The sequence below is a fragment of the Mustela nigripes genome, chromosome 7 (assembly GCF_022355385.1).
Source record: "Mustela nigripes isolate SB6536 chromosome 7, MUSNIG.SB6536, whole genome shotgun sequence".
Taxonomy (NCBI): domain Eukaryota; kingdom Metazoa; phylum Chordata; class Mammalia; order Carnivora; family Mustelidae; genus Mustela; species Mustela nigripes.
The window spans coordinates 74,908,354-74,923,725 of record NC_081563.1 but is presented as its reverse complement, the minus strand read 5'-3'; the positions used below and the strand labels follow the sequence as shown (position 1 = coordinate 74,923,725).

General features: G+C 37.6%; 1 protein-coding gene across 1 annotated transcript in view; it reads left to right on the top strand.

Moving 5' to 3' along the window:
- VWA3B (von Willebrand factor A domain containing 3B) overlaps positions 1-15,372 on the top strand; it is a 208,331-nt gene that overhangs the window by 114,047 nt on the left and 78,912 nt on the right. Inside the window, exons 13-14 of the mRNA XM_059407818.1 lie at positions 4,016-4,146; positions 7,248-7,405. Of these exons, the coding sequence (XP_059263801.1) occupies positions 4,016-4,146; positions 7,248-7,405 (289 nt within the window). The remainder of the gene's footprint in view (positions 1-4,015; positions 4,147-7,247; positions 7,406-15,372) is intronic.

Here is a 15,372-nt window from a genome sequence, read left to right as displayed (position 1 = left end):
TATCCAGGATCTATAATGAACTCCTCAAACTCAACACACACAAAACAGCAATCATATCAAAAAATGGGCAGAAGACATGGACAGACACTTCTCTAATAAAGACATACAAATGGCTATCAGACACATGAAAAAATGTTCATCACCAGCCATCAGGGAGATTCAAATTAAAACTACATTGAGTTATCATCTTACACCAGTTAGAATGGCCAAAATTAGCAAGACAGGAAACAACATGTGTTGGAAAGGATGTGGAGTAAGGGAAACCCTCTTACACTGTTGGTGGGAATGCAAGTTGGTGCAGCCACTTTGGAGAACAGTGTGGAGATTCCTCAAGAAATTAAAAATAGAACTTCCCTATGACCCTGCCATTGCACTCCTGGGTATTTACCCCAAAGATACAGATGTCGTGAAAAGAAGGGCCATCTGTACCCCAATGTTTTTTTTTAAAAGGTTTTATTTATTTATTTGACAGAGAGAGATCACAAGTAGGCAGAGAGGCAGGCAGAGAGAGAGAGAGAGAGAGGAGGAAGCAGGCTCCCTGCTGAGCAGAGAGCCCGATGTGGGACTCGATCCCAGGACCCTGAGATCATGACCCAAGCCGAAGGCAGCAGCTTAACCCACTGAGCCACCCAGGCACCCTGTACCCCCAATGTTTATAGCAGCAATGGCCACGGTTGCCAAACTGGAAAGAACCAAGATGCCCTTCAACAGACGAATGGATAAGGAAGATGTGGTCCATATACACTATGGAGTATTATGCCTCCATCAGAAAGGACGAATACCCAACTTTTGTAGCAACATGGTTGGGACTGGAAGAGATTATGCTGAGTGAAATAAGTCAAGCAGAGAGAGTCAATTATCATATGGTTTCACTTATTTGTGGAGCATAACAAATAGCATGGAGGACAAGGGGAGTTAGGAGAAGGGAGTTGGGGAAATTGGAAGGGGAGGTGAATCATGAGAGCCTATGGACTCTGAAAAACAATCTGAGGGTTTTGAAGGGGCGGGGAGTGGGAGGTCGGGGTACCAGGTGGTGGGTATTATAGAGGGCACGGATTGCATGGAGCACTGGGTGTGGTGCAAAAATAATGAATACTGTTATGCTGAAAATTAAAAAAAAATTTTTTTTAAATACATATAACAGAACAAAACAACAACAACAAAAATAGAACCCAGACTCTCATAATGCAATAAAGCTAGAATGTTCAGGATACAGTAAAAAAAATCACTCATCATACCAAGAAACAGTAAAATCACAACTTAAACAAGACGAGACCATCACATGATCCCAACACTGAGATAGATGAATTAGATGTTGGAATTACTTGATCAAGATTTTAAAGAACCTACATAAAAATGCTTCAGCAATCAATTATAAGTTATATGGAGACAAATGAGCAAATAGAAAATATCAGTGAAGATGTAGAAGTTATAAAAATTTCCAAGTTGATATTACAGAACTGGAATCTATAATAGCAAGTAAACCCACTGGGTGGGCTCAATGGTGAGAGTGGAAATGACTTGATTTTACCAGTGAAATTGAGGTCTGACAATAGAATTTAGCCAGTCTGAACAATGGAGAGAATATACTGAAAAACAACAACAAAAGAAGCCAGAACCATGGGGACCTATAGGACAATAACTGAAGATCCAACATTAGTATCATTGGAGTTCCCCAGAGAGAAGAAAGAAAGGGGAGCTGAAAGACTACATGGAAAAATAACTGAAAACTCCTCAAATTTGGTGAAGGATAAAAACATACAGATTGAAGAAGCTGAGTAAACTCCAAAGAGGATAAACCCAAAGAAATCCATGCGAAGACACACTGTGTTTCAACATTCAAAAATCAAAGACATTTTCTGTTGAAGGGCATCTTGGCTCTTTCTTCAGATGAATGGATAAAGAAGATGTGGTCCATATATACAATGGAATATTACTCAGCCATCCTAAAGGATGAGTACCCAACTTTTGCATCAACATGGGTGGAGGAACTTATGCATGCATACAACATGCATCAACTGGAGGAGATTATGCTGAGTGAAATAAGTCAAGCAGAGAAAGTCAATTATCATATGGTTTCACCTACTTGTAGAATATAAGGAATAACATGGAGGACATTAGGAGAAGGAAAGGAAAAGTGAAGAGGGGGGAAATTGGAGGGAGAGAGGAACCATGAGAGACTGTGGACTCCAAGAAACCAACTGAGGGTTTTAGAGGGGAAATGGTGGGGGAATGGGTGAGCCTGGTGGTGGATATTAAGGAGGGCATGTACAGCATGGAGCACTGGGTGTTATATGAAAACAGTGAATCATGGAACACTACATCAAAAATTAATGATGTACTGTATGGTGACTAACATAACACAATAAAATATTTTTTTAAAAAATTGAAGACAAAGTCCTTAAAATAGCCCAAAGAAATGACATCAAATTGAGAGTGGATTTTACCAAGGAGGCCAGAAAAGTTTCACAATATTTTTCAAGTGTGGGAAGAAAAGAACCATTGACCACATATTTTGGACAAAACTATCCTTCAGGAATGAAGAGGAAATAAAAATATTCTCAGAGAAATAAAAATTAAAAGAATTTGTTGCTAGAAGCCCTACTCTTTTATTGGCTACAGGAAGTTCTTCAGGCAAAAGGAAATAGAAAAATAAGAAATTGTGGAGCATCATGGAAGAAGGGAGAAAAAGCAAAAATATGAGTAGATGTAATAAGTGTCCTTTTCCTCATGAAATCATATTCAGTGATTGAAATAAAAATTATGGCACTCTGTGATATTCAAGACAGTGATAATTTAAAAGTAAAGAAGGTAAAGGGACCTAAGTGGAAGTGAGGTTTCCATATTTTCCTTGAAATAGAAAAATGTTAATGCTAGTAGACTGTTAAAAATCTCACTCATATGCTATCCATACTCAGAGAAACCATTATGAAAACAATATAAAGAGATATACTCAAAAACACTGCAAATAAATCAAGATAGAATTATTTTTTTAAAAGTTCAAGTAACCTGAAGGAAGGCGGGAAAGAAACAGAGGAGCAAGACCAATGAAACAAGTAGAAAACAAATAATAAAATAACAGAACTTTAACACATCAATAATTACTTTAAATGTAAATGATATAATTACCCCAATTGAAAGGAGAAATAGAAAAATACAAGATTATACTTGTAGACTTCAATACATCTCTCCCAGCAAATGACAGAAACTACTAGATGCAAAATCAGCAAGACAGAGAAGATCTAAACAGCACAACCAACAAGATCTAATTGCCACAGATAAAATACTCCCCACCACAACAGCCAAATACAAACTTTTTTCTAGTGTTCATGGTATACTTATTAAGATAGGCTGTACAACAGGTGATAAAACAAACCTCAGCTGATTTAAAAGCATTGGCTATAATAGCTGAATTACAGATTAATTCATTACATATTAATAGCCCAAGAGTCCATCAACTGATGAATGGATAAAGAAGATGTGGAATTTAATTCAGCCATAAATAAGAATGAAATCTTGCCATTTGCAGTGGCATGGATGGAGCTAAAGAGTATTATGCTAAGTGAAAGAAGTCTGTCAGAGAATGACAAATACCGTATAATTTCACTCATATGTGGAGTTTAAGAAGAAAATGAACAAAGGGGAAAAAAGAGAGAGGGAGGCCAACCAACCAACCAAACAAACAAACAAAAAAACACCAGACTCTTAACTGTAGAGAACAAACCAGTAGTTACCAGAGAGGAGATGGGAGGGGGTGCAATGGGTGAAGTAGGGGATGGGGATTAAGGAGTCAAAGGAATGTCAAAGCTTTTCAAATGGTACACTTCACATGCATTTGCTTTATTGTATATGAGTTATATTTCAATAAAGCTGTTTATTAAAATGGAATAGTATGAGAATGACATGAAATCCTTTAATTCTTCTTTTCCTCATATAGTTGACTTTCTGTTAGAAATGTTTGAAATTTGAACTCTTTTATACAATTTTACAATATATTTACATCTTATTTTGGCAGAATGAAGATTTGACTCTTTTAATTAAGGAAATGGAGCAGGGACAAAGTGACCTGGAGAAGGTACAAGACCTTTATTCAGAGTCCTTAATCATGGATTGGTGGTACAATGGAGAAAAGGAAGGGGACAATAAGTGAGTGTGCCAAAGCCCCTGTTTTCCTCATCACTGGGGTCCTCTCAGATGCTCTGCTCACTCTGCTTGACACCTCTTCTTTCTGCAGTACTTTTGGGATTTCCTTTAGTGTAAAGAATCATATAGCATAGGGCGCCTGGGTGGCTCAGTGGGTTAAAGAATCTCATAGCATGATTATGTTAGAATTTCTCTTAAGAAAGGAGAAGGCATAATCTAATAATTTAATTATCTAACATATGGCTTAAGGAGGCCACATATTTACCTTTATATGTAAGTTCTGGAATCTTTGCATGGCACTTAGAACAGTGTTAACAGTTTACTCCACTCTGTGGATGGGCCCCCCCCCCCCCAACCCCAACAGTCATAGAACACAGCAGGAGTGCTGTGTAGGGCAGGAGAGCGGACTCAGGGATTAAGAGGCCCAGGGTTCTGGACTTCACTCTGTGTGATGTTGGTGAATCCCTGACTTCTCTCCAAACCTGTCCATTGATGAGTCTTGGTTTCCTCTTTAAAATGGCAGCTATGGTGGTAGGATTTGGGATAGATAATATCTCAGGTTTTTTTCTACCCTATATTCTAATATGTCTCTAATTAGTAATTTTTAAACAAAAATCAGAACCAATGTGACACTCAGAAAAGGTATCAAATCTTATTAAAAGAATTTAACATTGTACAGATACTCAAATATCACAGCTTCATATAAATACTCTATCAGGAGGATATCTTTTTATTTTAAAGCATGATAGCTAATGGAAAGAAGTTAAAAATACATTTATCAGGGGCACCTGGGTGGCTCAGTAGGTTAAGCCTCTGCCTTCGGTGCAGGTCATGATCCCAGGGTCCTGGGATCGAGCCCTGCATTGCATCGGGCTCTCTGCTCAGCAGGGAGCCTGCTTTCCCGTCTGTCTCTGCCTGCCTCTCTGCCTACTTGTGATCTCTGTCTGTCAAATAAGTGAACAAAATCTTAAAAAAAAAAATACATTTATCAATCAGGATTTCATCTTCATCAAAATTCACTGTCTTCCTGTTAGCAAATTAAGCATTAATATGGGCAGGGAGCAGGGCACGAGCAATGGAATCAGTAAAAAATGATAAATGTTATACTGGGCCATCTCATAATGAGCTATTACAACATTATTTTTAAAGTATTGGAAAAGCTCAGATACAACTTCTAAATGCAGAGAATTTGCACAAGTAAACTAACAGTCAAATAAATGGGCAGCACCTCAGTGTGAATTACCCTCTGTACCTTACCAGCCATTGTTTGGAAGTTGGCTTAGTCAGTTGACTCTATCTGCCATTCATTGAGTAGTGGATGCATTCTTTTTTTATATTTCTTTTTTAGGGGCTGGATAAGGCAGGTTCTGGAGTCATGCAGAGAAGTATTTTAATCCAGGCTTCCTACCATTACATGTTGGGTAAATTTAGGCGAGTTACTTAACCTTGTGGAGCCTCAGTTTCCTGATCTACAACATAGGAATAATGGTAGTCGGAGGGTTGTTGGGGAGATTAAACGAGGTTATGACTGTTATATAATAAGAGCTCTGAATTAACATAAAGAAAGAATAAAGCTCAATGCCTCGTTCTACAGGTAGCATGTTTCTATCCTTAGAACATTAGGGGGGGCGACTGGGTGGCTCAGTGTGTTGAAGCCTCTGCCTTCGGCTCAGGTCATGATCCCAGGGTTCTGGGATGGAGCCCCACATCGGGCTCTCTGCTCTGTGGAGAGCCTGCTTCCTCCTCTCTTTCTGCCTGCCTCTCTGCCTTCTTGTGATCTCTGTCAAATAAATAAATAAAAATGTTTAAAAAAAAAAAGATTAGGAAAAGTTAATTCACTGATTTAACTACACTCAAAAACAAATTGCCTTGTTCTTGCTTTCTACCAGGTGAAAAACATTTCAGCCTCCAATCTCCTCACTCTTCCTTTCTTTTTTTTTTTTAATTTAATTTTTTTTTTCAGTGTTCCAAGATTCATTGTGCTCCATGCAATACGTGCCCATGCAATACGTGCCCTCCTTAGTACCCACCACCAGGCTCACCTAACCCCACACCACCTCCCCTCCAAAACCCTCAGTTTGTTTCTCAGAGTCCACAGTCTTATGGTTTGTCTCCCCCTCCAATTTCCCCCAATTCACTTTTCCTTTCCTTTTCCCAATGTCCTCCATATTATTCCTTATGCTCCACAAGTAGGTGAAACCATATGATAATTGACTCTGCTTTGTTTATTTCACTCAGCATAATCTCCTCCAGTCCCTTCCTTTTTTTTTTCCCCAACATTGTGGAGTACATACCATGTTCCAGGCAAACTGGGATGCACAGATGAATACAGACCCAGTCCCTTCCATCACAAGATGCACAATGTGGTGGGGCATACAGACGTACATGATTATGGAACACTGGGGGTGGTCTACAAAGTAGGCAGTCAGGTCGAGGGTGAAGGAAGGAGGCCATGCTTTACAGTGTTGGAGCAGGAGATTGTTCTGGAAACTTGCCTTTCTGTGGTTGCTATGTTCAGAGCTTCAAAAAGATAGATCTGGGAGGATTCTCAGGCATTTCTAGGGCACCTCCTGGCCCCAGATCTTCACAGGAGTGGTTTCCTGTGATCTGATATTGGCACAGGGGTCCAAGGCAAGGATTTCTCTTCTCTGGCTTTTGTAAGAGCTAGCTATTCAACCCTTTGGTTAGAGAAAGGGGTTTCCGTAAGGCTTTTTGATTTACAACTGGCTCTCCCTTATGTTAATTCTCACATCAGTCCCATAGAGTCAGTGCACACCTGAATTTCCTGCAGTTTTTAGAGGAGGAGGAGGATGAAGTTCAAAGACTGAGGGACTTTACCGTGTCCACACAGCCAGAAAGGAACAGAACTGTGATGTGAGCCGTATCTAATGACTCCACATCGGGGCCCCTGTTCACACTTCTGCTTTGGGTGGGGAAAAAGATTATTCTTGAATTAACCAGACGACAGGAAGCCCCCTCCTTTAGTTTGTAGCATTCAACATGATTCTATTGATCTAACTGCCTTCTTGATGGAAATTTTGTCTTTTTATCTCTCCTCTTATTCCTCTTTTTTTTTCTTCTATTTTTTGTCTAAATCAAAACAGGCATCAAAAAGAAATCTGTTCTATGGTTTCAACCCCAGAAAAATATGCAAAACCTCATTCTGATGTCAAGTCAACACCAATGTCATCCCTAAATATGTTGTACTTACCAGAGGATCTTTCAAATCAAAAGATTCAGAAAAAGAAAGTCCTTCATGCAGGTATCAGTGAACAAAATGGTTTGATTCTCATTATAGGTTTTCCTTCAATGCAAGAAGGTAAAATAAAACTAAATCCACATAATATTTTAAAAGGAACCTAAACCTGTGGGATTTTTTGGTTTTGTTTTTGCTTTATTGATATATAATTGACCCAAACATTATTTTGGTTTTAGGAGTACAACATAATGACTTGATATTTGTATATATTGAAAAACGATCACCACAGTAAGTCTAGTTATCATCTGTCACAACACACAGTTACAAAAACATTTATGATGAAGACTTTTAAGATCTGTGCTCTTAGCAATTTTCAGATATACAGTAAAGTATTAACTATAGTCACCATGCTAAATATTACATCCCCATGACTTTATTTATTTTATAACTGGAGGTTTTTATCTTTAGACCCCTTCTCCCACTTTGCCCACTTCCCCATCTCCCACCTCTGGCAACAATCAGTCTGCTCTTCACGTCTATGAAATTGGTTTGTTTTTTGGTTTTGGGTTTTTTTTTTTTGTGGGTTTTGTTTTAGGATTCCACATATAAGTGAAGCTATATAGTATTTGCCTTTCTCTGTCTGACTTATTTCATTTAGCATAATGTACTCACAGTCCATCCATCCGTGTTGTGACAAATGGCAAGATCTCTTTCTTTTTCTAGCTGAATCATACTCGTGTGTTTGTATTTGTAATATGTATATATATTATATCTTTATCCATTTATCCATTGATGGACACTGAGTTTGCTTCCATATCTTCACTATTGTAAATAATGCTGCAGTGAACATTGGGGTGCATACATCTTTTTGAGTTAGTGCTTTTGTTTTCTTTGGCTATATATCCAGAATTTGGCTATATATCCAGAATTGCTGAATCATATGATAATTCTAATTTTTTGAGAAACCTCTATACTATTTTCTAGAGTGGCCACACCAATTTACATTCCTACCAGCAGTGCCCAAGGGTTCCCTTTTCTTCACATCTTCACCAATACTTGTTATTTGTCTTTTTGATTCCAGCCATTCTAACAGGTGTGAGGTGATGTCTTGATTTTGATTTGCATTTCCTTTTCATTTTGTTCATTGTTTCCTTCATTGTGCAGAGCTTTTTATTTTGATATAGTCCCAATAGTTTAATTTTGCTTTTGTTTCCCTTTTCAGAGGAGATAGATCTAAAAAAAAAAGTCTCTGTGGCCAATGTCAAAGAAATTACTGCCTCTGTTTTCTTACAGGTGTTTTATAGCTTTAGGTCTCAACATTTAGGTCTATAATCCATCTTTTGAGTTTATGTTTGTTATAGTGAGAAAGTTGACCAGTTTCATTCTCTTGCATGTATCTGTCCAATTTTCCTGGAACCATTTGTCAAAGAGGCTTTTTCCCACTCTATATAATCAACTCAAAATAATCCTGTGCCATGGATTATTTGACTATAAAAGTGTGGGTTTTCTCTGGACTCTATATTCTGTCCTATTGATTTGTTTGTCTTTTTTGTGCCAGTAGCATTCTTTTTGATATGTGTAGCTTTGTGCTCTTGCAATCCAGGATTGTGATGCCTCCAGCTTTTTCTTTTTCAAGATTGCTTTGGCTATTTAGGGCCTTTTGTAGTTCCATACAAATGTCAGTATTATTTGTTCTCTAAGAAAAACATTGCTGGTATTTTGATAGGAGTTATATTAAATCTTTAAATTGCTTTGGGTAATATGGACATTTTAACATTATTTGTTCTTCTAATCCTTGAGCAGGGAATATTTTACCACTTGTGTCATCTTCAATTTCTATTATTGGTGTTTTATAGTTTTCAAAGTATAGGTCTTTTACCTCTTTGGTGATAAGTTTATTCCTAGGTATTTGATTATTTTTGATGTAGTTGTAGATGGGATTGTTTTCTTTCTTTTAGCGACTTCATTATGAGTGTATAGAAATGCAATGGATTTCTCTATGTTAATTTTGTATCCTGCAACTTTACTAAATTCTCTTACCAGTTCTAGTAGTTTATTGGTGGAGTCTTTTGGGCTTTCTATATAAAGTATCATGTCATCTGCAAATAGTGAATGTTTCACATCTTTACCAATTTGGATGCCTTTTATTTCTTTTTATTATGTAATTGGTCTGGCTAAGACTTCTAGCAGTACGTTGAATAAAAATGGTGAGATTGAGCATCCTTGTCTTTTTCCTGCTCTTAGAGGAAAAGTTAATCAATTTTTCACCATTGAGTATGGTGTTAGCTGTGATTTTTTCGTATATGGCTTTTATTATGTTGAGGTATATTTCCTCTAACCCTACTATGTTGAGAGGTTTTTATCATGAATGGAGTTTTTATCATTTGTCCTTCGTCAAATGCTTTTTCTACATCTATTGAGATGATCCATACAGTTTTTATCCTTTCTCTTTTTAATGTGATGTATCACATTGATTTGTGAATATTGAAACACCTTTACATCCTGGGAATAAATCCCATTTGATTGTGCTGAGTGATTTTTTTAATGTTTTGTTGAATTCTGTTTGAAAATCTTTTCTTAAAAATTTTTGCATCTATGTTCATCAGTGATACTGACCTGTAGTTGTCATTTCTCATAGTGTCTTTATCTGGTTTGGGGTTCTTTTTATTTTTATTCATTTATTTATTTATTTTTTCTTACCATAGCATATACCCTCCCTATGTTCATCACTCAGCCACCCCATTCTTCCCACCATCCACCCCTCCAGCAACCCTGTTTGTTCTGAGATTAAGAGTATCTCGTGGTTTGTTTCCCTCTCTAGTTTCATCTTGTTTCATTTTTTCCCTCCCTTCACCTATGATCCTGTCTTGTCTCTCAAATTCCTCATATCAGGGAGATCATAATTATCTTTTTCTGATTGACTTATTTCCTAGCATAATACCCTTTAGTTCCATCCATGTCATTCCAAATGGCAAGATTTCAGGGGTTTTTTGATGGCTGCATAGATTCCATTATATCACATATTCTTTATCCATTCATCTAGGCTCTTTCCATAGTGTGGCTGTTGTGGACATTGCTGCTATAAACATTTGAGTACAGGTACCCATTTGGATCACTACATTTGTATCTTTAGGGTAAATACCCAGTAGTGCGATAGCTGAGTCATAGGGTAAGCTCTATTTTCAACTCTTTGAGGAACCTCCATGCTGTTTTCCAGAATAGCTATACCATCTTGCATTCCCATCAAGAGTGTAGGAGGGTTCCCCCTTCTCTGCATCCTTGCCAACACCTGTCATTTCCTGACTGGTTAATTTTAGCCATTCTAACTGGTGTGAGGTAGTATCTCACTGTGGTTTTAATTTGTATTTCCCTGATGCTGAGGGATGCTTAGTACTTTTTCATGTGTCTGTTGGCCATTTGGATGTCTTCTTTGCAGAAATGTGTGTTCATGTCTTCTGCCCATTTCTTGATTGGGTTATTTTTTCTTTGGGTGTTGAGTTTGATAAGTTCTTTATAGATTTTGGATACTGGCCCTTTATCTGATATGTATTTGCAAATATCTTTTCCCATTCTGTCAGTTGTCTTTTGGTTTTGTTGACTGTTTCCTTTGCTGTGCAAAAGCTTTTGATCTTGATGAAGTCTCAATAGTTCATTTTTGCCCTTGTTTTCCTTGCCTTTGGCAATGTGTCTGGGAAGAAGTTGCTGCAGCTGGGGTCGAAGAGGTTGCTGCCTGTGTTCTCCTCAAGGATTTTGTTCAATTCCTCTCTTAACATTGAGGTCTTTCCTCCATTTTGAGTCTATTTTTATGTGTGGTGTAAGGAAATGGTCCAGTTTCATTCTTCTGCTTGTGGTTGTCCAGTTTTCACAATACCATTTTTCCATTAGGCATTCTTTCCTACTTTTGTCAAAGATTAGTTGACCATAGAGTTAAGAGTCCATTTCTGGGCTCTCTGTTCTTTTCCACTGATCTTTGTGTCTGTTTTTGTATGAGTAGCATACTGTCTTGATGATTACAGCTTTGTAATAGAGCTTGAAGTCTGGAATTTTAATATCCCAATTTTGGTTTTCTTTTTAAACATTTCTCTGGATATTCAGGGTCTTTTCTGGTTCCATTTAAATTAGGATTATTTCTCCCCTTTCCTTGAAAAAATTTGATGGTATTTTGATAAGGATTGCATTAACTTGTAGATTGCTCTAGGTAGCATAGACATTTTCACAGTATTTGTTCTTCCAATCCATGAGCATGGAATGTTTTTCCATTTCTTTGTGTCTTCCTCAATTTCTTTCATGAGTATTCTATAGGTTTCTGAGTACAGATTCCTTGTCTGTTTGGATAGATTTATTCCTAGGTATCTTACGGTTTTGGATGCAATTGTAAATAGGATCGACTCCTTAATTTCCCTTTCTTCTGTCTTGTTGTTGGTGTGTACAAATGCAACTGATTTCTGTGCATTGATTTTATATCCTGACACTTTACTGAATTCCTGTATGAGTTCTAGCAGCTTTGGAATGGACTCTTTTGGGTTTTCCACATAAAGTACCATATCATCTGTAAAGAGGGAGAGTTTGAATTCTTTGGAGATTAGGATGCCCTTTATTTCTTTTTGTTGTCTGATTGCTGAGGCTAGGACTTCTAGTACTATGTTGAATAACAGTGATGATAGTGGACATCCCTGCCATGTTCCTGTCTTTAGGGGAATAGCTCTCAGTTTTCCCCCATTGAGAATGATATTCGTTGTGGGGTTTTCATAGGTGGCTTTGATGATATTGAGGTATGTACCCTCTATCCCTACACTGTGAAGAGTTTTCATCACGAAAGGATGCTGTAGTTCCCTTTTACGAAGATGACGCTGAAAGCTAAGAAAGAAGCCTCCCCCCCACCAAAGCCGAAGCCAAGGCAAAGGCTTTGAAGGCCAAGAAAGCAGTGCTGAAAGGTGTCCACAGTCACAAAAAAAGAGAAGATCCGCACATCACCTATATTTCGATGACCCAAGACTCTGCGTCTCTGAAGGCAGCCCAAATACCCTCAAAAGAGTGTCCCCAGGAGAAACAAGCTTGATCACTATGCCGTCATCAAGTTCCCCCTGACTACTGAGTCAGCTGTGAAGAAAATAGAAGACAACAACACACTTGTGTTCATTGTGGATGTCAAGGCCAAGAAGCACCAGATCAGACAGACTGTGAAGAAGCTCTGTGATATTAATTTGGCCAAGGTCAACACCTTGATCAGGCCTGATGGAGAGAAGAAGGCATATGTTCAACTGGCCCCTGACTATGATGCTTTGGATGTTGCCAACAAAATTGGGATCATCTAAACTGAGTTCAGCTGGCTAAATCTAAATACATTTTTTCATGATTAAAAAAAAAAGAATGCTGTAATTTGTCAAATGCTTTTCCAGCATCTATTGAGAGTATCATATGGTTCTTGTTCTTTCTTTTATTAATGTATCACATTGATTTGTGGATGTTGAACCAACGTTGGAACCCAGGAATAAATCCCACTTGATCGTGGTGAATAATCCTTTTAATGTACTGTTGGATCTTATTGGCTAGTATTTTGGTGGGAATTTTCACATCTGTGTTCATCAAGGATATTGGTCTGTAATTCTCCTTTTCAGTGGGAGTCTTTGTCTGGTTTTGGGAGCAAGGTAATGCTGGCCTCATAAAATGAGTTTGGAAGTTTTCCTTCCATTTCAATTTTTTGGAACAGCTTCAGGAGAATAGGTATTAATTCTTCTTTAAATATTTGGTAGAATTCCCCTGGGAAGCCATCTGGCCCTGGCTCTTACTTGTTGGGAGATTTTTGATAACTGCTTCAATCTTCTTACTGGTAATGGGTCTGTTCAGGTTTTCTATGTCTTCTTGGTTCAGTTTTGGTAGTTCATATGTCTCTAGGAATACATCCATTTCTTCCAGATTGTCAAATTTGCTGTTGTATAGTTGGTCAAAATATGTTCTTATAATTGTTTGTATTTCTTTGGTATTGATTGTGATCTCTGCTCTTTCATTCATGATTTTATTAATTTGGGTCCTTTTTCTTTTCTTTTTGATAAGTCTGCTAGGGGTTTATCAATCTTATTCATTCTTCCAAAGAACCAGCTCCTAGTTTTGTTTATCTGCTCTACTCTTCTTTTTGTTTCTATTTCATTGATTTCTGCTCCAATCTTTATTATTTCTCTTCTTCTGCTGGGTTTAGGACTTTTTTTGATGTTCTTTCTCCAGCTCCTTCATGTGTAGGGTTAGGTTGTGTATTTGAGACCTTTCTTGTTTCTTGAGACAGGTTTGTATTGCTATATATTTACCTCTCAGGAACGCCTTTACTATGTCCCTAAGATTTTGAACAGTTGTGTTTTCATTTCATTTGTTTCCATGAACTTTTTAAAATTTCTCTTTAATTTCCTGGTTGATGTATTTATCCTTTACTAGGATGCTCTTTAGCCTCCATGTGTTTGCATTCTTTTCAACTTTCCTCTTGTGATTGAGTTCTAGTTTCGAGGCATTGTCATCTGAAAATGTGCAGGGAATGATCTGAATCTTTTGATACTGGTTAAGACCTGATTTGTTTCCTTGGGTATGATCTATTCTGGAGACTGTTCCAGTTTCACCTGAGAAGAATGTGTATTCTGTTGCTTTGGGATAGAATGTTCTAAATATATCTGTGATGTCCATCTGGTCCACTGTGTCATTTAAAGCCTTTATTTCCTTGTTGATATTTTGCTTAGATGATCTGTTCACTTCAGTGAGGAGAATGTTAAATCCCCTACTATTCTTGTATTATTGTCTATGTGTTTCTTTGATTTTGTTCTTAATTGGTTTATATATTTGGCTGCTACCATAGTAGGGGCATAGATATTTAAAATTGTTAGATTTTCAGCATGGAGGTTCCTCAAAAAGTTGAAAATAGAGCGACCCTATGACCCAGCAATAGCACTACTGGGTATTTACCCTAAAGATACAAATGTAGTGATCTGAAGGGACAAATGCACCCAACTGTTTATAGCAGTAATGTCCACGATAGCCAAACTATGGAAAGAACCTAGATATCTATCAATAGATGAATGGATAAAGAAAATGTGGTATATATATATACAATGGAATACTATGCAGCCATTAAAAGAAATGAAATCTTGCCATTTGCAACAACATGGATGGAGATAGAGGGTAATATGCTGAGCGAAATAAGTCAATCAGAGAAAGACAATTAACTTATGATCTCCCTGATAAAAGGAATTTGAGGGGCAGAGTGGGGGGTTTGGAGAGTAGGGAAGGGAAAAATGGAACAAGATGTGATCGGGAGACAAACCATAAGAGACTCTTAATCTCACAAAACAAACCGAGGGTTCCTGCGGGGTGTGGGGGGGAGTAGGGATAGGGTGGTTGGGTTATGGACATTGGGGAGGGTATGTGCTATGGTGAGTGTTATGAAATGTGTAAGCCTGATGATTCACAGATCTGTACCCCTGGGGCAAATGATACATTATATGCTAATAAAAATAGTTAAAATAATAAACTAAATAAAATTGTTAGATCTTCTTGTGGGACAGACCCTTCAAGTATGATATAGTGTCCTTCTCATCTCTTATGATAGTCTTCTGCTTAAAATCTAATTTGTTTGATAGAAGGATTGCTACCCCAGCTTTCTTTTGATGTCCATTAACATGGTAAATTGTTTTCCACACCCTCACTTTCAATCTGGAGGTGTCTTTGAGTCTAAAATTAGTTTCTTGTAGACAGCACATCGATAGGTCTTGTTTTTTTTAATCCATTCTGATACCTTGTGTATTTTGATTGGGGCATTTAACCCATTTACATTCAGGCTAATTATTGAAAGTTAAGAATTTAGTGCCATGTATTGCCTGTAAGGAGACTGTTACTACCTATTGTCTCTGTTCCTTTCCAGTCTATGTTACTTTTAGGCTCTCTCTTGCTAAGAGAGGACCTTTTTCAATATTTTCTATAGGGCTGGTTTGGTGTTTGCATATTCTCTTAGTTTTTGTTTGCCCTGGAAGCTTTTTATCTCTCCTTCTATT